Source organism: Salmo salar, chromosome ssa21 (assembly GCF_905237065.1).
Source record: "Salmo salar chromosome ssa21, Ssal_v3.1, whole genome shotgun sequence".
NCBI classification, from domain to species: domain Eukaryota; kingdom Metazoa; phylum Chordata; class Actinopteri; order Salmoniformes; family Salmonidae; genus Salmo; species Salmo salar.
Genome location: NC_059462.1, coordinates 53,922,101 through 53,947,368, shown reverse-complemented (window position 1 = coordinate 53,947,368; position 25,268 = coordinate 53,922,101). Strand labels below are relative to the sequence as shown.

Here is a 25,268-nt window from a genome sequence, read left to right as displayed (position 1 = left end):
AGCTGTTAACTACCAGCTGTTAACTACCAGCTGTTAACTACCAGCTGTTAACTACCAGCTGTTAACTACCAGCTGTGAACTACCAGCTGTTAACTACCAGCTGTGAACTACCAGCTGTTAACTACCAGCTGTGAACTACCAGCTGTGAACTACCAGCTGTGAACTACCAGCTGTTAACTACCAGGTGTGAACTACCAGCTGTTAACTACCAGCTGTGAACTACCAGCTGTGAACTACCAGCTGTTAACTACCAGCTGTTAACTACCAGCTGTTAACTACCAGCTGTTAACTACCAGCTGTTAACTACCAGCTGTGAACTACCAGCTGTGAACTACCAGCTGTTAACTACCAGCTGTGAACTACCAGCTGTGAACTACCAGCTGTGAACTACCAGCTGTGAACTACCAGCTGTGAACTACCAGCTGTGAACTACCAGCTGTGAACTACCAGCTGTGAACTACCAGCTGTGAACTACCAGCTGTGAACTACCAGCTGTGAACTACCAGCTGTGAACTACCAGCTGTGAACTACCAGCTGTGAACTACCAGCTGTGAACTACCAGCTGTGAACTACCAGCTGTGAACTACCAGCTGTTAACTACCAGCTGTGAACTACCAGCTGTGAACTACCAGCTGTTAACTACCAGCTGTTAACTACCAGCTGTTAACTACCAGCTGTGAACTACCAGCTGTTAACTACCAGCTGTGAACTACCAGCTGTGAACTACCAGCTGTTAACTACCAGGTGTGAAACAGGGAAGAGACTCAGGTGGTATGCTAATTTGGTAGAGCAGACCTATCTCACTCTATTAAATTAATCAAAGCAGGATATTTTACATTGGGCTAGAAATTCAAAAGGAAATGTCCTCCTGTGTGCTACCTATATCCCCCCACTAGAGCTAAGGATGATGTTAAAGAGTTGAAATATTTTATTTAACCAGGCAAGTCATTTAAGTGCACATTCTTATTTTACAATGACGGCCCACCCCGGCCAAACCCTCCCCTAACCCAGACGACGCTGGGCCAATTGTGCGCCGCCCTATAGGACTCCCGGTCACGGCTGGTTGTGATACAGCCCGGGATCGAACCAGGGTCTGTAGTGACGCCTCTAGCACTGAGATGCAGTGCCTTAGACAGCTGCGACCACTCGGGAGACAAGAAGTATAGCCAATTGGAATTTTGTGGTTTGTATATTTGATCATTTCATTGAGGATACCATCAACACCACAGGCCTTTTGGGGTTGGAGGCTTTGTATTTTGTCCTGTAGTTTATTCAAATCAAATCCAATTTTATTAGTCACATGCGTCAAATACAACAGGTGTAGACCTTACAGTGAAATGCTTACTTACGAGGCCCTAACCAACAATGCAGTTTAAAAAAAAATACGAATAAGAATAAGAGATAAAAGTAACAAGTAATTAAAGAGCAGCAGAAAAATAACAATAGCGAGACTATATACAGGGGGGTACCGGTACAAATCCAATTTTGATAAACTCCCATATCTATTGGGTGAAATACCACAGTGTGCCATCACAGCAGCAAGATGTGTGACCTGTTGATACAAGAAAAGGTCAACCAGTGAAGAACAAACACCATTGTAAATACAACCCATATTTATGTTTATTTATTTTCCCTTTTGTAAATGACATTTGAAATGTCTTTATTCTTTTGGAACTTTTGTGAGTAATGTTACTGTTCATTTTTTGATTGCTTATTTCACTTTTGTTTATTGTCTATTTCACTTGCTTTGGTAACGTTAACATATAGTATAACATTTGGGGCGGCAGGTAGCCGTGTGCTTAGAGCTTTGGACTTGTATCCGAAAGGTTACTGGATTGAATCCCCGAGCTGACAAGGTAAAAATCTGTCGTTCTGCATATGAACAAGGCAGTTTAACCCACTGTTCCCTGGTAGGCCGTCATTGTAAATAAGAATTTGTTCTTAACTGGCTTGCCCAGTTTAATAAAGGTAAAAAAATGTTTTTAAATAAATAAAGCCCATTGAATTGAGAGAGAGGTATAGAGATACAATAAAGGGGGCTGTAAAAATGTAAAATGAAGTGGGAGAGAATGATGAAAAGAGAGCCCCCCCACTGTCTGTTGATGTTGCCATGACGTCTGAGATCCTCAGTGGGGGAGGACAGAGCCAGGTGCTGTCATGGCAACAGAGAAATGCTCGGTGTAATGAGTGGTCATCATGGGGAGAAGAGAGGTGACACTCTAGTGCTCCAACCTACACCCCCTGGACATTCAACTAAATGCTTTCCCTCTCCAGTCTCCACTCATTTCTCCTATCTTCCTCTGAGACTCTCTCTCACTCTCTCCATCTCAGCCCTTGCCTCTCCTCCTTTCTCTCTCTCTCTCCTTGGAATGTTCCCGGGGAGGGGGGCAGTGTTTGAGTGAACTATGAGACAGCGGGGACGGGGGAAGGGGGTTCAGACTGGGGCTCCTCATAAAATCTTATTTACAATGACGGCCTAAGAACAGTAGGTTAACTGCCTTGTTCAGAGGCAGAACGACAGATTTTTACCTTGTCAGCTCAGGGATTTGATCTAGCAACTTTTCGGTTACTAGTCCAACGCTCTAACCACTAGACTAACTGCCGTCCCAGGGCAGGGAAAACGAGCTGGTTGTGGACAAGAGGACAAATTCCCCCTACGGCCAGACTGGAGCAGCCTGATAAACATGGAGTCTAGCTGGGGTACAGGGAGGGATGAGGGGTGAGGAGAGGGAGTGAGGGGGTGTGGAGGGGTAAGGGGTCGAGGATGTTAGGAGGCCAAGATTCTGGGGTGTTAGGAGACGAAGTAGGAATTAGGAGTTGTAGAGGCAATGGAGAGATGGGATAAGGTTCTGAGTGGTAGGGACATAAGAGTTAGCAATTGAATATAAGGAACAAATTACTTTTTTAAACATTTGATTTCTTACCCCAGTTAACCCAGTCAGTAACACAGCAGTATAACATGTCTTACCCCAGTAAACCCAGTCAGTATAACATGTCTTACCCCAGTAAACCCAGTCAGTAACACAGCAGTATAACATGTCTTACCCCAGTAAACCCAGTCAGTATAACATGTCTTACCCCAGTAAACCCAGTCAGTAACATAGCAGTATAACATGTCTTACCCTTGTTAACCAAGTCAGTAACACAGCAGTATAACATGTCTTACCCCAGTTAACCCAGTCAGTAACACAGCAGTATAACATGTCTTACCCCAGTAAACCCAGTCAGTATAACATGTCTTACCCCAGTAAACCCAGTCAGTAACACAGCAGTATAACATGTCTTACCCCAGTAAACCCAGTCAGTAACACAGCAGTATAACATGTCTTACCCCAGTAAACACACAATAAAACAATTGATTATAATCAATAGATTTTTAGAAAGTAAAAGTGACCAAATGGTGAAGAATGATTAGCTGTTAGACGCAGGGCCAGTAGCACATTACATCATCGCCTCTTCAATCACAGGGCTGCACTGACCCTGTCACCACAGCAACCACCCACCTGTCACCACAGTAACCACCCACCTGTCACCACAGTAACCACCCACCTGTCACCACAGTAACCACCCACCTGACACCACAGTAACCCCCCACCTGTCACCACAGTAACCCCCCACCTGTCACCACAGCAACCCCCCACCTGTCACCACAGTAACCCCCCACCTGTCACCACAGTAACCCCCCACCTGTCACCACAGCAACCCCCCACCTGTCACCACAGCAACCCCCCACCTGTCACCACAGTAACCCCCCACCTGTCACCACTAGCTGAGGGAGATAACACAGAGCACTCGCAGTACAGACGGACTGTTTAACGACTAAAAGGACTGCGGATCATCGGGTAGAGATACTGTTGTTTCTAAACACCATCTCCAGCGGTCTTTATTACTGTCTTTTGATTGACTTCTGCCTAGCTCGTACTGTAAAGTATGAACATAATAAATGTGAAGACAATATTATTATATTTATTGGTGGTGTTTCCTGATCAATCTGCCATTAGGTGATCTTCAGTGCATTTAAGGACATCTGAAAATGTCACGGCAATTTTGTTATTTCTAAAGCCAACCACCATAATAGACAAATAAAAATGTTAGAATTAACATTGTATTAAACATCATTAAACAGTATTTATTTATTTTACCTTTATTTGACTAGGCAAGTCAGTTAAGAACAAATTCTTATTTACAATGACGGCCTAGGAACAGTAGGTTAACTGCCTTGTTCAGGGGCAGAACGACAGATTTTTACCTTGTCAGCTCGGGGATTCGATCTTGCAACCTTTCGGGTTACTAGTCCAACGCTCTAACCACAAGGCTTCAGTATTAAACAGTATTAAACATCATTAAACAGTATTAAACATCATTAAACGGTATTAAACAGCATTAAACATCATTAAACAGTATTAATCAGTATTAAACATCATTAAACAGTATTAAACATCATTAAACAGTATTAAACAATATTAAACAATATTAAACAATATTAAACATCATTAATCAGTATTAATCAGTATTAAACAATATTAAACAGTATTAAACAATATTAAACATCATTAAATCATTTGACATTACAGATTAATTAAGTACTAAACATATTAGGCCATATTAATTAGTATTAAACATTATTGTAATAATATTAGGCCATGTTATTAGTATTTACTATTATTGTATTAATATTAGGCCATGTTATTAGTATTTACTATTATTGTATTAATATTAGGCCATGTTATTGGTGTTTACTATTATTGTATTAATATTAGGCCATGTTATTGGTATTTACTATTATTGTATTAATATTAGGCCATGTTATTAGTATTTACTATTATTGTATTAATATTAGGCCATGTTATTAGTATTTACTATTATTGTATTAATATTAGGCCATGTTATTAGTATTTACTATTATTGTATTAATATTAGGCCATGTTATTAGTATTTACTATTATTGTATTAATATTAGGCCATGTTATTAGTATTTACTATTATTGTATTAATATTAGGCCATGTTATTGGTGTTTACTATTATTGTATTAATATTAGGCCATGTTATTGGTATTTACTATTATTGTATTAATATTAGGCCATGTTATTAGTATTTACTATTATTGTATTAATATTAGGCCATGTTATTAGTATTTACTATTATTGTATTAATATTAGGCCATGTTATTAGTATTTACTATTATTGTATTAATATTAGGCCATGTTATTAGTATTTACTATTATTGTATTAATATTAGGCCATGTTATTGGTATTTACTATTATTGTATTAATATTAGGCCATGTTATTGGTATTTACTATTATTGTATTAATATTAGGCCATCGTTATTAGTATTTACTATTACTTTATTAATATTAGGCCATGTTATTAGTATTTACTATTATTGTATTAATATTAGGCCATGTTATTAGTATTTACTATTATTGTATTAATATTAGGCCATGTTATTGGTATTTACTATTATTGTATTAATATTAGGCCATGTTATTAGTATTTACTATTATTGTATTAATATTAGGCCATGTTATTGGTATTTACTATTATTGTATTAATATTAGGCCATGTTATTAGTATTTACTATTATTGTATTAATATTAGGCCATGTTATTGGTGTTTACTATTATTGTATTAATATTAGGCAATCCTCTCTTCATGGCAGCCTACATTGCTTTTATTCATTTATTTTGTATGCTGATAATGTGATGTTTCTGCCTCCTGTCCTGAAGATACAGGCAACGAGGACCAAAATGTCTCTTTTTACAAAAATTATTTAACAATAGTAGGAAGCTGCGCTTGTATCTTCTAACATAAAGCCTATTTCTGAGTTATACAATAGCATTACACATTATTAACTGGAAAGTGGACTTTTCCTACTATACCAACAACGATAAATAAAGCTTATTTGTGAGTTATACAATTAGGATCAACCGCTCCATCCCTCCGGGATCAACCGCTCCATCCCTCCGGGATCAACCGCTCCATCCCTCCGGGATCAACCGCTCCATCCCTCCGGGATCAACCGCTCCATCCCTCCGGGATCAACCGCTCCATCCCTCCGGGATCAACCGCTCCATCTCTCCGGGATCAACCGCTCCATCCCTCCGGGAACAACCGCTCCATCCCTCCGGGATCAACCGCTCCATCCCTCCGGGATCAACCGCTCCATCCCTCCGGGAACAACCGCTCCATCCCTCCGGGAACAACCGCTCCATCCCTCCGGGATCAACCGCTCCATCCCTCCGGGATCAACCGCTCCATCCCTCCGGGATCAACCGCTCCATCCCTCCGGGAACAACCGCTCCATCCCTCCGGGATCAACCGCTCCATCCCTCCGGGATCAACCGCTCCATCTCTCCGGGATGAACCGCTCCATCTCTCCGGGATCAACCGCTCCATCCCTCCGGGATCAACCGCTCCATCCCTCCGGGATCAACCGCTCCATCCCTCCGGGATCAACCGCTCCATCTCTCCGGGATCAACCGCTCCATCCCTCCGGGATCAACCGCTCCATCCCTCCGGGATCAACCGCTCCATCTCTCCGGGATCAACCGCTCCATCCCTCCGGGATCAACCGCTCCATCGCTCCGGGATCAACCGCTCCATCCCTCCGGGATCAACCGCTCCATCCCTCCGGAATCAACCGCTCCATCTCTCCGGGATCAACCGCTCCATCTCTCCGGGATCAACCGCTCCATCTCTCCAGGATCAACCGCTCCATCTCTCCAGGATCAACCGCTCCATCCCTCCAGGATCAACCGCTCCATCCCTCCAGGATCAACCGCTCCATCTCTCCAGGATCAACCGCTCCATCCCTCCAGGATCAACCGCTCCATCCCTCCAGGATCAACCGCTCCATCCCTCCAGGATCAACCGCTCCATCCCTCCAGGATCAACCGCTCCTTCATCAAATGAGGATGATGTGAAGCGTAAAACATTAGATGAGCTCTCCTTCTTCCACTCCTGATGTGTGACCCGACAAGTCCTGATACCACTAATAATCCTGGAAATAGCCTCTTGGAAAGGAGGGTTTGGGATTTCAGCAAAGGATTACAGAAATGTGTATCAAGTAGGGTGGACCGACACACAAGGAAAGAGGAGGGCAAGGTAGTTAAACGAAAAGAGAAAGGGAATGGAACGAAGAAAAATGCTCTCTCCCAGGCTTCAATGCAAGGCCTCATAGCTCTCTCCTAGGCTTCAATGTTAGGCCTCATAGCTCTCTCCCAGGCTTCAATGCAAGGCCTCATAGCTCTCTCCTAGGCTTCAATGTTAGGCCTCATAGCTCTCTCCCAGGCTTCAATGTTAGGCCTCATAGCTCTCTCCTAGGCTTTAATGCAAGGCCTCATAGCTCTCTCCTAGGCTTCAATGCAAGGCCTCATAGCTCTCTCCCAGGCTTCAATGCAAGGCCTCATAGCTCTCTCCTAGGCTTCAATGTTAGGCCTCATAGCTCTCTCCTAGGCTCCAATGCAAGGCCTCATAGCTCTCTCCTAGGCTCCAATGCAAGGCCTCATAGCTCTCTCCCAGGCTTCAATGCAAGGCCTCATAGCTCTCTCCCAGGCTTCAATGCAAGGCCTCATAGCTCTCTCCTAGGTTTCAATGTTAGGCCTCATAGCTCTCTCCTAGGCTCCAATGCAAGGCCTCATAGCTCTCTCCTAGGCTCCAATGCAAGGCCTCATAGCTCTCTCCCAGGCTTCAATGCAAGGCCTCATAGCTCTCTCCTAGGCTTCAATGCAAGGCCTCATAGCTCTCTCCCAGGCTTCAATGCAAGGCCTCATAGCTCTCTCCTAGGCTTCAATGTTAGGCCTCATAGCTCTCTCCTAGGCTCCAATGCAAGGCCTCATAGCTCTCTCCTAGGCTCCAATGCAAGGCCTCATAGCTCTCTCCTAGGCTTCAATGTTAGGCCTCATAGCTCTCTCCCAGGCTTCAATGCAAGGCCTCATAGCTCTCTCCTAGGCTTCAATGTTAGGCCTCATAGCTCTCTCCTAGGCTCCAATGCAAGGCCTCATAGCTCTCTCCTAGGCTCCAATGCAAGGCCTCATAGCTCTCTCCTAGGGTCCAATATAAGGCCTCATAGCTCTCTCCCTCAAACTCCATTCAACCGCCGTACGCCACTTGTCACTTCAAAAGGTGTTGCCCTAGCAACAGCGCCACATGTTGCTGTTGGATAAGGGAGAGTAACGGAGGTGGGGGAGAGGAGGTGTGGAAGGGTCTGGTTTGTTGGCCCAGCAAGAATAAGTAGTATGTGGGAGAGATGCAGAGCAGAGCAGAGCAGAGTAGAGTAGAGCAGAGCAGAGCAGAGCAGAGCAGAGTAGAGTAGAGCAGAGTAGAGTAGAACAGAGCAGAGTAGAGTAGAACAGAGCAGAACAGAATAGAACAGAGCAGAACAGAATAGAGTTGAACAGAGTCGAACAGAGCAGAACAGAGTAGAACAGAGTAGAGTAGAGTAGAACAGAGTAGAACAGAGCTGAACAGAGTAGAACAGAGTAGAGTAGAACAGAGCAGAACAGAGTAGAACAGAGTAGAGTAGAACAGAGCAGAACAGAGCAGAACAGAGTAGAACAGAGTAGAGCAAAGTAGAACAGAGTAGAGCAAAGTAGAGTAGAGTAGAACAGAGCAGAGCAGAGCAGAGTAGAGCAGAACAGAGTAGAACAGAGCAGAACAGAGTAGAACAGAGTAGAGTAGAATAAAGTACAACAGAGCAGAGCAGAGTAGAATAAAGTAGAACAGAGCAGAACAGACCAGAGCAGAATAGAGTAGACAAGAATAAAGTAGAACAGAGTAGAGCAAAGTAGAGTAGAACAGAGTAGAACAGAAATGAGTAGAACAGAGTAGAACAGAGCAGAACAGAGTAGAGTAGAACAGAGCTGAACAGAGTAGAGTAGAACAGAGTAGAACAGAGTAGAGTAGAACAGAGCAGAACAGAGTAGAACAAAGTAGAACAGAGTAGAGCAAAGTAGAACAGAGTAGAGCAAAGTAGAGAGTAGAACAGAGCAGAGCAGAGTAGAGCAGAACAGAGTAGAACAGAGCAGAGCAGAGTAGAGCAGAACAGAGTAGAGTAGAACAGAGCAGACCAGAGCAGAGCAGAATAGAGTAGAGCAGAGTAGAGTAGAATAAAGTACAACAGAGCAGAGTAGAGTAGAATAAAGTAGAACAGAGCAGAACAGACCAGAGCAGAATAGAGTAGACAAGAATAAAGTAGAACAGAGTAGAGCAAAGTAGAGTAGAGTAGAACAGAGTAGAACAGAAATGAGTAGAACAGAGCAGAACAGAATAGAACAGAGCAGAACAGAGTAGAACAGAGCAGAACAGAGTAGAACAGAGTAGAGCAGAACAGAGTAGAGCCAAGTAGAGTAGAGCAGAACAGAGTAGAGCCAAGTAGAGTAGAGCAGAACAGAGTAGAACAGAGCAGAGTAGAGCAGAACAGAGTAGAACAGAGCAGAGCAGAGTAGAGCAGAACAGAACAGACTAGAGCAGAGCAGACCAGAGCAGAATATAGTAGAGCAGAGTAGACAAGAATAAAGTAGAACAGAGTAGAGTTGAGCAGAGTAGAATAGAACAGAGCAGAACAGAGTAGAATAGAGCAGAACAGAGCAGAACAGAGTAGAATAGAGCAGAGCAGAGCAAAAAGCGATGCAAAGAGTGAACAGAAGTATATACACTGCTCAAAAAAATAAAGGGAACACTTAAACAACACAATGTAACTACAAGTCAATCACACTTCTGTGAAACCAAACTGCCCACTTTGGAAGCAACACTGATTGACAATAAATTTCACATGCTGTTGTGCAAATGGAATAGACAACAGGTGGAAATTATAGGCAATTAGCAAGACACCCCCAATAAAGGAGTGGTTCTGCAGGTGGGGACCACAAACCACTTCTCAGTTCTTATGCTTCCTAGCTGATGTTTTGGTCACTTTTGAATGCTGGCGGTGCTTTCACTCTAGTGGTAGCATGAGACGAAGTCTACAACCCACACAAGTGGCTCAGGTAGTGCAGCTCATCCAGGATGGCACATCAATGCGAGCTGTGGCAAGAAGGTTTGCTGTGTCTGTCAGCGTAGTGTCCAGAGCATGGAGGCGCTACCAGGAGACAGGCCAGTACATCAGGAGACGTGGAGGAGGCCGTAGGAGGGCAACAACCCAGCAGCAGGACCGCTACCTCCGCCTTTGTGCAAGGAGGAGCACTGCCAGAGCCCTGCAAAATGACCTCCAGCAGGCCACAAATGTGCATGTGTCTGCTCAAACGGTCAGAAACAGACTCCATGAGGGTAGTATGAGGGCCCGACGTCCACAGGTGTGGGTTGTGCTTACAGCCCAACACCGTGCAGAACGTTTGGCATTTGCCAGAGAACACCAAGATTGGAAAATTCGCCACTGGCGCCCTGTGCTCTTCACAGATAAAGCAGGTTCACACTGAGCACATGTGACAGACGTGACAGAGTCTGGAGACGCCGTGGAGAACGTTCTGCTGCCTGCAACATCCTCCAGCATGACTGGTTTGGCGGTGGGTCAGTCATGGTGTGGGGTGGCATTTCTTTGGGGGGCCGCACAGCCCTCCATGTGCATGCTAGAGGTAGCCTGACTGCCATTAGGTACCGAGATGAGATCCTCAGACCCCTTGTGAGACCATATGCTGGTGCGGTTGGTCCTGGGTTCCTCCTAATGCAAGACAATGCTAGACCTCATGTGGCTGGAGTGTGTCAGCAGTTCCTGCAAGAGGAAGGCATTGATGCTATGGACTGGTCCGCCCGTTCCCCAGACCTGAATCCAATTGAGCACATCTGGGACATCATGTCTCGCTCCATCCACCAATGCCACGTTGCACCACAGACTGTCCAGGAGTTGGCGGATGCTTTAGTCCAGGTCTGGGAGGAGATCCCTCAGGAGACCATCCTCCACCTCATCAGGAGCATGCCCAGGCATTGTAGGGAGGTCATACAGGCACGTGGAGGCCACACACACTACTGAGCCTCATTTTGGCTTGTTTTAAGGACATTACATCAAAGTTGGATCAGCCTGTAGTGTGGTTTTCCATTTTAATTTTGAGTGTGACTCCAAATCCAGACCTCCATGGGTTGATAAATTGGATTTCCATTGATTATTTTTGTGTGATTTTGTTGTCAGCACATTCAACTATGTAAAGAAAAAAGTATTTAATAAGATTATTTCATTCATTCAGATCTAGGATGTGTTATTTTAGTGTTCCCTTTATTTTTTTGAGCAGTATATATAATATATGAAGTATACAGTACCAGTCAAAAGTTTGGACACACCTACTCATTCAAGGGTTTTGCTTTATATTTTTACTATTTTCTACATTGTAGAATAATAGTGAAGACATGAAAACTATGAAATAACACATATGGAATCATGTAGTAACCAAAAAAGTGTTAAAAAAATCGAAATATATGTTATATTTGAGATTATTCAAAGTAGCCACCCTTTGCCTTGATGACAGCTTTGCACATTCTTATTGAGACAGAGACAGCCAGGTCTCCATATATTTTGAGAGAGATGAGAGAGAGAGAGAGAGGGAGAGAGAGAGAGAGGGAGAGAGACAGTGGGAGAGAGACAGAGGGAGAGAGACAGAGAGAGAGAGAGACATATGCCCAGGCTGTGAGCAGAGAAACAGGCCCAAGCCCCATCCTGCGACCTACGAGGTATGTATCCGATGCTCAACATGCTCTGCTCACACCTACTGTGATGGTCCTAAATGCCAGAACCGGACAAGAACCTGACATCCTCAGCACACAGGGGGACAAACACTTACCTGGAGCTGGCAGCATTCCCACCCCCATATGCCCCCCTAAACACAACTATGACAACAACACAGAGTTACACATGGAGTAAAACAAACATACAGTCAATAATACAGTAGAAAAACAAGTATGTATACAATGTGAGCAAATGAGGTGAGTTAACCTGTTGGGTCTAGGGGGCAGCATTTGCACGTCTGGATAAAAAAAATGTACCCGATTTAATCTGGTTACTAATCCTACCCAGTAACTAGAATATGCATATACTTATTATATATGGATAGAAAACACTCTAAAGTTTCCAAAACTGTTTGAATGGTGTCTGTGAGTATAACAGAACTCATTTGGCAGGCAAAACCCTGAGACATTTTCTGACAGGAAGTGGATACCTGATGTGTTGTATTGACTTTAAACCTATCCCATTGAAAAACACAGGGGTTTAGGAATATTTTGGCACTTCCTATTGCTTCCACTAGATGTCACCAGCCTTTACAAAGTGTTTTGAGTCTTCTGGAGGGAGATCTGACCGAACAAGAGCCATGGAACGGTGATGTCCCATTAGACACCTGGCGCGCTACTTCATGTTGGGTACCCTCGTTCCAATACGTTATAAAAGACTATGCATTCGTCCACCTTGAATATTATTCATGTTCTGGTTAAAAAGGCCCTAATGATTTATGCTATACAACGTTTGACATGTTTGAACGAACGGAAATATATTTTTTCCCCTCGTTCATGACGAGAAGTCCGGCTGGCTTACATCATGTGCTAACGAGACGGAGATTTTTGGACATAAATGATGAGCTTTTTTGAACAAAACTACATTCGTTATGGACCTGTGATACCTGGAAGTGACATCTGATGAAGAGAATCAAAGGTAATGGATTATTTACATAGTATTTTCGATTTTAGATCTCCCCAACATGACGTCTAGTCTGTATCGCAACGCGTATTTTTCTGGGCACAGTGCTCAGATTATTGCAAAGTGTGATTTCCCAGTAAGGTTATTTTTAAATCTGGCAAGTTGATTGCGTTCAAAAGATGTAAATCTATAATTCTTTAAATGACAATATAATATTTTACCAATGTTTTCTAATTTTAATTATTTAATTTGTGACGCTGACTTGACTGCCGGTTATTGGAGGGAAACGATTTCCTCAACATCAATGCCATAGTAAAACGCTGTTTTTGTATATAAATATGAACTTGATAGAACTAAAAATGCATGCATTGTCTAACATAATGTCCTAGGAGTGTCATCTGATGGAGATTGTAAAAGGTTAGTGTATCATTTTAGCTGGTTTTATGGTTTTGGTGACCCTGTCTTTGACTTGACAAAACATTACACACAACTCTTGTAAATGTACTGTCCTAACATACTCTAAATTTATGCTTTCGCCGTAAAACCTTTTTGAAATCGTAAAACGTGGTTAGATTAAGGAGATGTTTATCTTTCAAATGGTGTAACATAGTTGTATTTTTGAAAAATTTGAATTTTGACATTTATTTGGATTCAAATTTGCCGCTCTTGAAATGCACCTGCTGTTGATGGAGTGCACCACGGGTGGCACGCTAGCGTCCCACCTAGCCCCAAGAGGTATAAGGGAGGTAAAGGCAATAAATAGGCCATGGTGGCAAAGTAAATACAATATAGCAAGTAAAACACTGGAATGGTAGATTTGCAGTGGAAGAAAGTGCAAAGTAGAAATATAAATAATGGGGTGCAAAGGAGCAAAATAAACAAATAAATAAATACAGTAGGGGAAGAGGTAGTTGTTTGGGCTAAATTATAGATAGGCTATGTACAGGTGCAGTGATCTGTAAGCTGATCAATTACAAATCTTAGAATCAACTGTTAAAGACTCCCAGAACCCACTGGATTCTCCAATTACATTGAATGAACTACAGGACAAAATAAAAACCCTCCAACCTAAAAAGGCCTGTAGTGTTGATGTTATTCTCAATGAAATGATAAAATATACAGTCAAAAAAATTCCAATTGGCTATACTAAAACTGTTTAACATCATCCTCAGATCCCCAATATTTGGTACCAAGATATGATCACCCCAATCCACAAAAGTGGAAAATTTCCGTAAAACACATTCACCCTTCACACCCTAATTGACAAACAAACCAAAACAAAGGCAAAGTCTTCTCATGCTTTGTTGATTTAAAAAAAGCTGTGGACTCAATTTGGCATGAGGGTCTGCTACAGTGGTGGAAAAAGTACCCAATTGTCATACTTGAGTAAAAGTAAAGATACCTTAATAGAAAATGACTCAAGTAAAAGAGAAAGTCACCCAGTAAAATCCTACTTGAGTAAAAGTCTAAAAGTATGTGGTTTTAAATATACTTAAGTATCAAAAGTTAAAAGTATAAATAATTTCACATTCCTTATGTGCAGCATCATTTTCTTGTTTTTATTTTATTTACGGATAGCCAGGGTCACACTCCAACACCCAGACATCATTTACAAATTAAGCATGTGTTTAGTGAGTCTGGCAGATCAGAGGCAGTAGGGATGACCAGGGATGTTCTGTTGACAAGTGTGTGAATTGGACCATTTTCCTGTCCTGCTAAGCTTTCAAAATGTAACGACTACTTTTGGGTGTCAGTGAAAATGAATGGCGTAAAAAGTATATTATTTTCTTTAGGGGTGTAGTGAAGTAAAAGTAAAAGTTGTCAAAATTAGTAAAGTAAAGTAGAGACAACCCAAAAAACTACTTAAGTAATACTTTAAAGTATTTTTACTTAAAAACTTCTTATGGGCAGGTGGGACGCTATCGTCCCACCTGGCCAACATCCGGTGAAATCGCAGAGTGTGAAATTCAAACTACAGTATTATAAATATTTAACTTTCATAAAATCACAAGTGTAATACATTAAAATAAAGCTTAACTTCTTGTTAATCCAGCCGCGGTGTCAGATTTCAATAAGGCTTTATGGCAAAAGCAAACCATGTGATTATCTGAGGACAGCACCACGCATACAAACACATGAAAAACATATTTCAACCAGGCAGGTGCGACACGAAAGTCAGAAATAGCTAAATAAAAAATGCCATACCTTTGATGATCTTCTTCTGTCGGCCCTCCAAAAGGTCCCAGTTACATTACAAATGGTCCTTTTGTTCGATAATCTCCTTCTTTATATCCATAAAAACTCAGTTTAGCTGGCGCGCTTTAGTCAATAATCCACCCAGTTTCCCTCCATCAAAATGAATCCCAAACGTTACTAATAATCTTTTCCAAACAAGTCAAACAGCGTTTATAATCAAACCTTAGGTACCCTAATACATACATAAACAATAAAATTTAAGACGGAGAACCGTTATTGTCTTTACCAGAGAAAAGTACCAAAGAGCATGCTCTCTTCCACTCGCTTGGATACACTACAGCCAAAATGGAAGCCACCTAGAAAAACTACAATTTCTTGCTCATTTTTCCAGAAACCAGCCTGAAACTCTTTCTAAAGACTGTTGACATCTAGTGGAAGCCCTATGAACTGCAATCTGGGAGGACTTGGCCTTATAATTAAAGTGATAGCCATTGAAAATAGAGGTAGGCTGAATTTATTTTTGGGGGGGATGGTTTGTCCTCGGGGTTTCGCCTGCCATATCAGTTCTGTTATATTCACAGACATAATTTTAACAGTTTTAGAAACTTTAGTGTGTTTTCTACCAATTATATGCATATCCTAGCTTCTGGGCCTGAGTAACAGGCAGTTTACTTTGGGCATGCTTTTCATCCGGAAGTCAAAATACTGCCCCTACCCAAGAGAGGTTTAGTACTTTACACCATTGGTCTGCTATACAAATTGATGAAAAGTGGTGTTGGGGGAAAAACATACAACATTATACAATCCATGTAGACAAACAAAACGTGTGCGTTTAAAATTGGCAAAAAACACAAACATTTCTTCCCACCGTGCCGGGTGGTGAGACAGGGAAGCAGCTTAAGCCCCACCCTCTTCAACATATATATCATCAAATTGTCGAGGGCACTAGAACAGTCTACAGCACCCGGCCTCACCTTACTAGAATCTGAAGTCAAATGTCTACTGTTTGCTGATAATCTGGTTCTTCCATCTAGACACCTAGAGCACACAAAAAACTATACATACCTCGGCCTAAACATCAGAGCCACAGGTAACTTCCACAAAGCTGTGAACGATCTGAGAGACAAGGCACGAAGGGCCATCAAAAGGAACATAAAATTCGACATAACAATTAGGATCTGGCAAAAAATATTTGAATCAGTTTTAGAACCCATTGCCCTTTATGGTTGTGAGGTCTGGGGTCCGTTCACCATCCAAGAATTCACAAAATGGGAAAAAAACCAAATTGAGATTCTGCAACAATATCCTCAGTGTACAACAGACAGAGAGAGACAGAGAGAGAGACAGAGAGATACAGAGAGTGTGTGTTTGTACAGTTATACTATACCTCTCCCACACCAGTCTGCAGGATCTTCAGTCCTGTCTCAGACTCCAGAAAGGTCTTCTCAGACACTGACAAAACCACAACAAACAGAGCCAACAGTTATCATTCATGAATATATTGACCTAAGACAGGGATTTTTTTACTAGGATTAAATGTCAGGAATTGTGAAAAACTGTGTTTAAAAGTATTTGGCTAAGGTGTAAACTTTCGACTTCAACTGTGTATGTAAATTCCCTGTCTTAGGTCAGTTAGGATCACCACTTTATTTTAAGAATGTGAAATGCCAGAATAACAGTAGAGAGAATGATTTATTTCAGCTTTTATTTCTTTCATCACATTCCCAGTGGGTCAGAAGTTTACATACACTCAATTAGTATTTGGTAGCATTGCCTATAAATTGTTTAACTTGGGTCAAACGTTCCGGGTAGCCTTCCACAAGCTTCCCACAATAAGTTGGGTGAATTATGGCCCATTCCTCCTGACAGAGCTGGTGTAACTGAGTCAGGTTTGTAGGCCTCCCTGCTCGCACACGCTTTTTCTATGGGATTGAGGTCAGGGCTTTGTGATGGCCACTCCAATACCTTGACATTGTTGTCCTTAAGCCATTTTGCCACAACTTTGGCAGTATGCTTGGGGTCATTGTCCATTTGGAAGACCCATTTGCAACCAAGCTTTAACTTCCTGGCTGATGTCTTGAGATGTTGCTATAATATATCCACACAATTTTCATACCTCATGATGCCATCTATTTTGTGAAGTGCACCAGTCCCTCCTGCAGCAAATCACCCCCACAACATGATGCTGCCACCGCCGTGCTTCACGTTTGGGATGGTGTTCTTCGGCTTGCAAGCCTCCCCCTTTTTCCTCCAAACATAACAATGGTCATTATGGCCAAACAGTTTGATTTTTGTTTCATCACACCAGAGGACATTCCTCTAAAAAGTAAGATCTTTGTCCCGATGTGCAGTTGCAAACCGTAGTCTGGCTTTTTTATGGCGGTATTGGAGCAGTGGCTTCTTCCTTGCTGAGCGGCCATTCAGGTTATGTCAATATAGGACTCGTTTTACTGTGGATATAGATACTTTTGTACCTGTTTCCTCCAGCATCTTCACAAGGTCCTTTGCTGTTGTTCTGGGATTGATTTGCACTTTTCACACCAAAGTACGTTCATCTCTAGGAGACAGAACGCGTCTCCTTCCTGAGCAGTATGACGGCTGCGTGGTCCCATGGTGTTTATACTTGCGTACTATTGTTTGTACAGATGAACGTGGTACCTTCAGGCATTTGGAAATTGCTCCAAAGGATGAACCAGACTTGTGGAGTTCTACAATTTCTTTTCTGAGGTCTTGGCTGATTTCCTTTGATTTTCCCATGATGTCAAGCAAAGAGGCACTGAGTTTGAAGGTAAGCCGTGAAATACATCCACAGGTACACCTCCAATTGACTAAAATGATGTCTATAAGCCTATCAGAAGCTTCTAAAGCCAAGACATAATTTCCTGGAATTTTCCAAGCTGTTTAAACGCACAGTCAACTTAGTGTATGTGAAGTTCTGACCCACTGGAATTGTGATACAGTGAATTGTGTTTGAAAAACGAATTTTAATGACTCCAACCTAAGTGTATGTAAAATTCCGACTTCAACTGTATATATATATATATATATATATATAAATGGAAATGTAAAAAAAATGGTTGAGTTAAATTAGAATTTTAGTATTGCATGAAATGTAGGGATTAGAAAATGACCAGAGCCCAGAATGTCAGAGAGCAGTCTGGCTGCTGATAGAGGCTGCAATACAAATGACAGAGCCATACGGACCCAGGGGAAAAGTAGTGCACTATATATGGAATAGGGTGCAGTTTGGGACAAAAAAAACAAAAGAATGCATCGCAGATCCAGTTTCATTATCTTCTGTCTTTCTGTCTCCCTCTGTGAGCGAGAGGGGGGGAAAACAGACAGACAGACAGACAGACAGACAGACAGACAGACAGACAGACAGACAGACAGACAGACAGACAGACAGACAGACAGACAGACAGACAGACAGACAGACAGACAGACAGACAGACAGACAGACAGACAGACAGACAGACAGACAGACAGACAGACAGACAGACAGAGAGGTTCTTTCTCACCAGCCTTCTCAGCCACGTCCTCTGCACTCATATTCTGAGGGTTCTGTCTGATCCTGAACGTAAGGGCTGGACCCACAACACTGGAGCAACATAACAAATAGGGAAACAGTTATTATTGACTTATATACTGCCACACACAGTCATACAGGCAGATGTATACATCTGGCCCTTCTTTGGACACTGTGTTAACTAACCTCCAAACAAGCTTCAACGCCATACAACTCTCCTTCCGTGGCCTTTAACTGCTCTTAAACGCAAGTAAAACCAAATGCATGCTTTTCAACCGATGCTGCCCGCACCTGCCCGCCTGACTAGCATCACTACTCTGGACGGTTCTGACTTAGAATATGTGGACAACTACAAATATCTAGGTGTCTGGCTAGACTGTAAACTCTCCTTCCAGACTCATATTAAACATCTCCAATCGAAAATTAAATCTAGAATCGGCTTCCTATTTCGCAACAAAGTCTCCTTCACTCACGCCGCCAAACATACCCTCGTAAAACTGACTATCCTACCGATCCTCGACTTCGGCGATTTCATTTACAAAATAGCCTCCAACACTCTACTCAGCAAACTGGATGCAGTCTATCACAGTGCCATCCGTTTTGTCACCAAAGCCCCTCATACCACCCACCACTGCGACATGTATGCTCTAGTCGGCTGGCCCTCGCTACATATTCGTCGCCAGACCCACTGGCTCCAGGTCATCTATAAGTCTATGCTAGGTAAAGCTCTGCCTTATCTCAGCTCACTGGTCACGATAACAACACCCACCCGTAGCACGCGCTCCAGCAGGTATATCTCACTGGTCATCTCCAAAGCCAACACCTACTTTGGCCGCCTTTCCTTCCAGTTCTCTGCTGCCAATGACTGGAACGAATTGAAAAAAATCACTGAAGCTGGAGACTTATATTTCCCTCACTAACTTTAAACATCAGCTATCTGAGCAGCTAACCGATCACTGCAGCTGTACATAGCCCATCTGTAAATAGCCCATCCAATCTACCTACCTCATCCCCATATTGTTTTTATTTACTTTTCTGCTCTTTTGCACACCAGTATTTCTCCTTGCACATCACCATCTGCTCATCTATCACTCCAGTGTTAATCTGCTAAATTGTAATTACTTCACTACTATGGCCTATTTATTGCCTTACCTCCTCACGCCATTTGCACACACTGTATATATACTTTCTTTTTTTCTATTGTGTTATTGACTGAACGCTTGTTTATTCCATGTGTAACTCTGTGTTGTTGTTTGTGTCGCACTGCTTTGTTTTATATTGGCCAGGTCGCAATTGTAAATGAGAACTTATTCTCAACTAGCCTACCTGGTTAAATAAAGGTGAAATAAATCAAATGAAAATAAAGACACATACACACACAGTACAGTACCTGTGACCGGTGACAGTACAGTACCTGATGTTGATGAAGCTGCTGGTAGTCAGGTGAATTCTCTCTGCCAGTAGTTCCAGTAGTTTCACCCCATCATACAGACTGAGAGGACTGGAGAACGACAACGACAACATCAACAACGACAACGTGCAATTAAGACATTACATTCATCAACAAACATATGCCCTTAGAGTCTAGACTCAACATTATAATATTAAAACATCCTGCACTGCAGAGCTAATGATATAATTGACTTATGCAGTATCATTTAGATGTGTAAAAAAAAAAGCCAAGTATCAGTATTAGGGACTAAGGTACGAATCCTAACTTTACAGCCAGTATTAAGGACTAAGGTACGAGTCCTAGCTTTACAGACAGCATGAAGGACTAAGGTTCAAATCCAAACTTTACAGCCAGTATTAGGGACTAAGGTACAAATCCTAGCTTTACAGACAGCATGAAGGACTAAGGTTCAAATCCTAACTTTACAGCCAGTATTAGGGACACGGTACGAATCCTAGCTTTACAGACAGCATGAAGGACTAAGGTTAAAATCCTAACTTTACAGCCAGTATCAAGGACTAAGGTACGAATCCTAGCTTTACAGACAGCATGAAGGACTAAGGTTCAAATCCAAACTTTACAGCCAGTATTAGGGACTAAGGTACAAATCCTAGCTTTACAGACAGCATGAAGGACTAAGGTTCAAATCCTAACTTTACAGCCAGTATTAGGGACTACGGTACGAATCCTAGCTTTACAGACAGCATGAAGGACTAAGGTTAAAATCCTAACTTTACAGCCAGTATTAGGGACTAAGGTACGAATCCTAGCTTTACAGACAGCATGAAGGACTAAGGTATAAATCCTAACTTTACAGCCAGTATTAGGGACTACGGTCTGAATCCTAACTTTAGTGTGTGTATAAGAGATCCACACAGTAAGTTACCAGAACCGACCTCTGGTTGGTGACGATGTATCCATACTCCTCCCTGGCGGCTGTTCCCCTCTCAGCAGCTGGTAGCCCTGCTGGGACACTGGAGCTTTTCACCTTTCCTTTCACATCCTCCACAGAGACAGAGGGACCCTTGGCCGTCACACTGCCCCCTATAGGTGCTTTGAGGGTGGGACTAGTGGCAGCAGGGGCCAGGGTAGGGGCCACATCAGCTACCGAGGTAAAGGAGGGAGAGGGGACAGGGACGGGAGCATTCTCTCCCTTGTTGGACACGGTGTCACTGCTTTTAAGCATCTGCTGTTTCTGTGTAGAGGAAAACCCAGAGACACCAAGAGACAGGACAATGACCATGATAGCAGCATTCTAATATATACATCATATTATAAATGTCATGCAATACCACTTAGTACTGTATTTCTGCACTATCTGAACATACCTCCTTCGGTGTGATCGGATCATTGGTAAATGGATCTGAAAAAAGAAAATACAGAGAGCATTACAATGACTTACAGGAAATGACTAATGTGTAATTCATTCATTATTCATTGATATTGAATGACTACGCGTCCTTCTGTGTGCAGACAGATGTACCGAGCTGGCCTTGTTAGGCATCCACCATAGTTTTTGGAACTGTGCTGAAAAGGACTGATCCACCGTCCTGACCGCTCATGAGAACAGGATGGTCCAACAAGGCAGGAAAATACTAATTTGAGAAGAGAATATCCGAGCCAGAACAGTTGTGAGTCAGATCAGAACAATGGTTCTCAGCCTGCATCAGCTGTAGCACCACGGTTAGACAGACAGACAGACAGACAGACAGACAGACAGACAGACAGACAGACAGACAGACAGACAGACAGACAGACAGACAGACAGACAGACAGACAGGTCTGTAGTACCTGCGTTCTCCTGGTCCTCTGCCTTCATCAGTTGTAGCACCACAGCCAGTCTGTAGAGCTGCTGGGGGGTCAGGTCTCTAGGATCAACACCGTACATCTCCAGGGTCTCCACCATACGCTGTAGGATAGACTCTACACACACAGACACACAGAAATGACAGGTTAGTCTCAATAGACTGTCAGCACCAGGTTAGTCAGAAGAGATAGCACGGCCAGGTTAGTCAGAAGAGATAGCACGGCCAGGTTAGTCAGAAGAGATAGCACGGCCAGGTTAGTCAGAAGAGATAGCACGGCCAGGTTAGTCAGAAGAGATAGCACGGCCAGGTTAGTCAGAAGAGATAGCACGGCCAGGTTAGTCAGAAGAGATAGCATGGCCAGGTTAGTCAGAAGAGATAGCATGGCCAGGTTAGTCAGAAGAGATAGCATGGCCAGGCTAGTCAGAAGAGATAGCATGGCCAGGTTAGTCAGAAGAGATAGCACGGCCAGGCTAGTCAGAAGAGATAGCACGGTCAGGTTGTTCAGAAGAGATAGCATGGTCAGGTTAGTCAGAAGAGATAGCACGGCCAGGTTAGTCAGAAGAGATAGCACGGTCAGGTTGTTCAGAAGAGATAGCACGGCCAGGTTAGTCAGAAGAGATAGCATGGCCAGGTTAGTCAGAAGAGATAGCACGGCCAGGTTAATCAGAAGAGATAGCACGGCCAGGTTAGTCAGAAGAGATAGCACGGTCAGGTTGTTCAGAAGAGATAGCATGGTCAGGTTAGTCAGAAGAGATAGCACGGCCAGGTTAGTCAGAAGAGATAGCACGGCCAGGTTAGTCAGAAGAGATAGCACGGCCAGGCTAGTCAGAAGAGATAGCACGGCCAGGTTGGTCAGAAGAGATAGCACGGTCAGGTTGTTCAGAAGAGATAGCACGGCCAGGTTAGTCAGAAGAGATAGCATGGCCAGGTTAGTCAGAAGAGATAGCACGGCCAGGTTAGTCAGAATAGAGAGCATGACCAGGTTAGTCAGAAGAGATAGCATGGCCAGGTTAATCAGAAGAGATAGCACGGCCAGGCTAGTCAGAAGAGATAGCATGGCCAGGTTAGTCAGAAGAGATAGCACGGCCAGGTTAGTCAGAATAGATAGCATGACCAGGTTAGTCAGAAGAGATAGCATGGCCAGGTTAATCAGAAGAGATAGCACGGCCAGGTTAGTCAGAAGAGATAGCACGGCCAGGTTTGTCAGAAGAGATAGCACGGCCAGGTTAGTCAGAAGAGATAGCACGGCCAGGTTAGTCAGAAGAGATAGCACGGCCAGGTTAGTCAGAAGAGATAGCACGGCCAGGCTAGTCAGAAGAGATAGCACGGTCAGTGCAGAAGAGAAGCAGGCCAGGTTAGTCAGAAGAGATAGCACGACCAGGTTAGTCAGAAGAGATAGCACGGCCAGGCTAGTCAGAAGAGATAGCACGGTCAGGTTGTTCAGAAGAGATAGCACGGTCAGGTTGTTCAGAAGAGATAGCACGGCCAGGTTAGTCAGAAGAGATAGCACGGCCAGGTTAGTCAGAAGAGATAGCATGGCCAGGTTATTCAGAAGAGATAGCACGGCCAGGCTAGTCAGAAGAGATAGCACGGCCAGGTTATTCAGAAGAGATAGCATGACCAGGTTAGTCAGAAGAGATAGCACGGCCAGGTTATTCAGAAGAGATAGCATGACCAGGTTAGTCAGAAGAGATAGCACGGCCAGGTTATTCAGAAGAGATAGCACGGCCAGGTTGTTCAGAAGAGATAGCACGGCCAGGTTATTCAGAAGAGATAGCACGGCCAGGTTAGTCAGAAGAGATAGCATGGCCAGGTTATTCAGAAGAGATAGCATGGCCAGGTTAGTCAGAAGAGATAGCATGGCCAGGTTAGTCAGAAGAGATAGCATGGCCAGAAGATGTCAGTGTTAGCTAACACACACACAGACATAGGACAAGTTTCCAGGGACAAAGATTTATTCTAGTCCTGGATTACAAGCAATGCTCAGTGTAGAATCTTCAGTGCACAGTGTCACATGCTTGATCTGTATCCTGGACCTATTAGAGTGTTCTGATAACAAAGAGAGATCCACTTACTTCACCAGACTGCATGGTACAATGGTGGATGGAATTTGAATGGCATTGCTATTGGTGGAGGCAGTCATGGATGCCAGGGGAGGACAGGCTTCCCTCCAAAAAATGGACCATTGTACCGTGAAACAGAATAACAATAATGTATCTCACAGGAACAATCATCCTAGTGAGCGAAACAGCGCCCCTCTGTCTCTCTACCTGTAGCCCATCTATCTGATGCTGTCTGGTCAAAAAGAGTATGACATTGTTGCCGCCCGTGCCATTGAACGCAAGGGAAGTCAGCGAGCATTTGGCCTCCCTTGATAAAAAATAAATAAAATAATAGCCAATCAGCGTTGAGCTAAACTGAGTGAACTCAGCTGTGAATGGTCCTGGCGCACCACAAAAGTGTCAAGGGGAAGCCATTTTGGATTTGGCTTCACACCAATCACATCACATCAAAAGCAGAACGTAATTTACAGAAAAAAACTTGAACTGTTGCATCTTGTAGCTAGCTAGCTAAAATCATCCCTTTCCTAAATTAGCCATGGATGGAGATTGGGATTTGGACTTGAGGTTTTACTAAATCATCCATACTGGCCAATGATTACAATGGCAAATCCAACCATAAATTCATACATTGTTGTGCCCCTGACCTGTGAGGATGGAAGTTCAATGTCACGTCCTGACCAGTATAAGGGGTTATTTGTTATTGTAGTTTGGTCAGGGCGTGGCAGGGGGTGTTTGTTTTGTGTGTTTCGGGGTTTTTGGTTTATGTTCTCATTTTCTATTTCTATGTGTTTATCTAGTGTTCTATTTCTATGTTGGGGTTTTGGTAATGACCTCCAATTAGAGGCAGCTGGTTGTCGTTGTCTCTAATTGGAGGCCATATTTAAGTGGGTTAGTTTTCTCTTGTGTTTGTGGGTGGTTGTTTCCAGTATAGTCTGTGAACCTTATTGGACTGTTTTCGTCGTTTGTTTTGTTTAAGTGTTTTTCCTTCAATAAATAATAAGATGATCAATATACCCGCAGTGTTTTGGTCCCCCTACAACGACGCTTGTTACATTCAATATGTAGCTAGATGTAGTATGCTAATGTTAACTAGCTGGCTCATTGTTGCCCATGAATGGAAGTTAGGCTAGCGAGCAGACATTTTATCCAGGTAGCCTAGGACAACAACAAATAAAAACGTGTACGGTATGACCGAGTCATCGACCGTTTAGACAACATGAACGAGAGGAGGATGATGGCATTGGTGTTTCTCTACAAGTAGGGTGAGTCAATATGTTTTTTCTACTTGTACACACACACACACACACACACAAATCAGTACCATGGACATCCACATCATATTTAGCTTACGTTGATTGGGCTAAATAGTTTTTGGTATCTTTTAGTTGTCACTGTATTAGACTAAGCAGAGATGATTTGATGATGTTGAAATGTTAAAGTTGAAATGGTGCTGGAATAGTGGAGGCAGCTCCTGTTTTCTTATTGACTTGCGGTAACTCTCTGTGGTTCTAAATCAATAGTTGTTTAGTCGTTCGAAAATGTGGGAAACATTAACTTGCTTAGGTTAGGTTTAGGGTCATTTAACTGTTTGTTACATGCA

The 25,268-nt window shown here is 43.0% G+C and overlaps 1 protein-coding gene across 2 annotated transcripts in view; it reads right to left on the bottom strand.

The window, feature by feature from the left end:
- LOC106582506 (receptor-type tyrosine-protein phosphatase-like N) overlaps positions 1 to 25,268 on the bottom strand; it is a 94,958-nt gene that overhangs the window by 21,517 nt on the left and 48,173 nt on the right. For both annotated transcript variants that reach the window (XM_045704906.1, XM_045704907.1), the window contains exons 7-12: positions 21,589 to 21,720; positions 21,126 to 21,160; positions 20,694 to 20,992; positions 19,759 to 19,845; positions 18,337 to 18,416; positions 16,203 to 16,267 (exon numbers count right to left, since the gene is read on the bottom strand). In XM_045704906.1, coding sequence (XP_045560862.1) covers positions 16,203 to 16,267; positions 18,337 to 18,416; positions 19,759 to 19,845; positions 20,694 to 20,992; positions 21,126 to 21,160; positions 21,589 to 21,720 — 698 coding nt within the window. The remainder of the gene's footprint in view (positions 1 to 16,202; positions 16,268 to 18,336; positions 18,417 to 19,758; positions 19,846 to 20,693; positions 20,993 to 21,125; positions 21,161 to 21,588; positions 21,721 to 25,268) is intronic.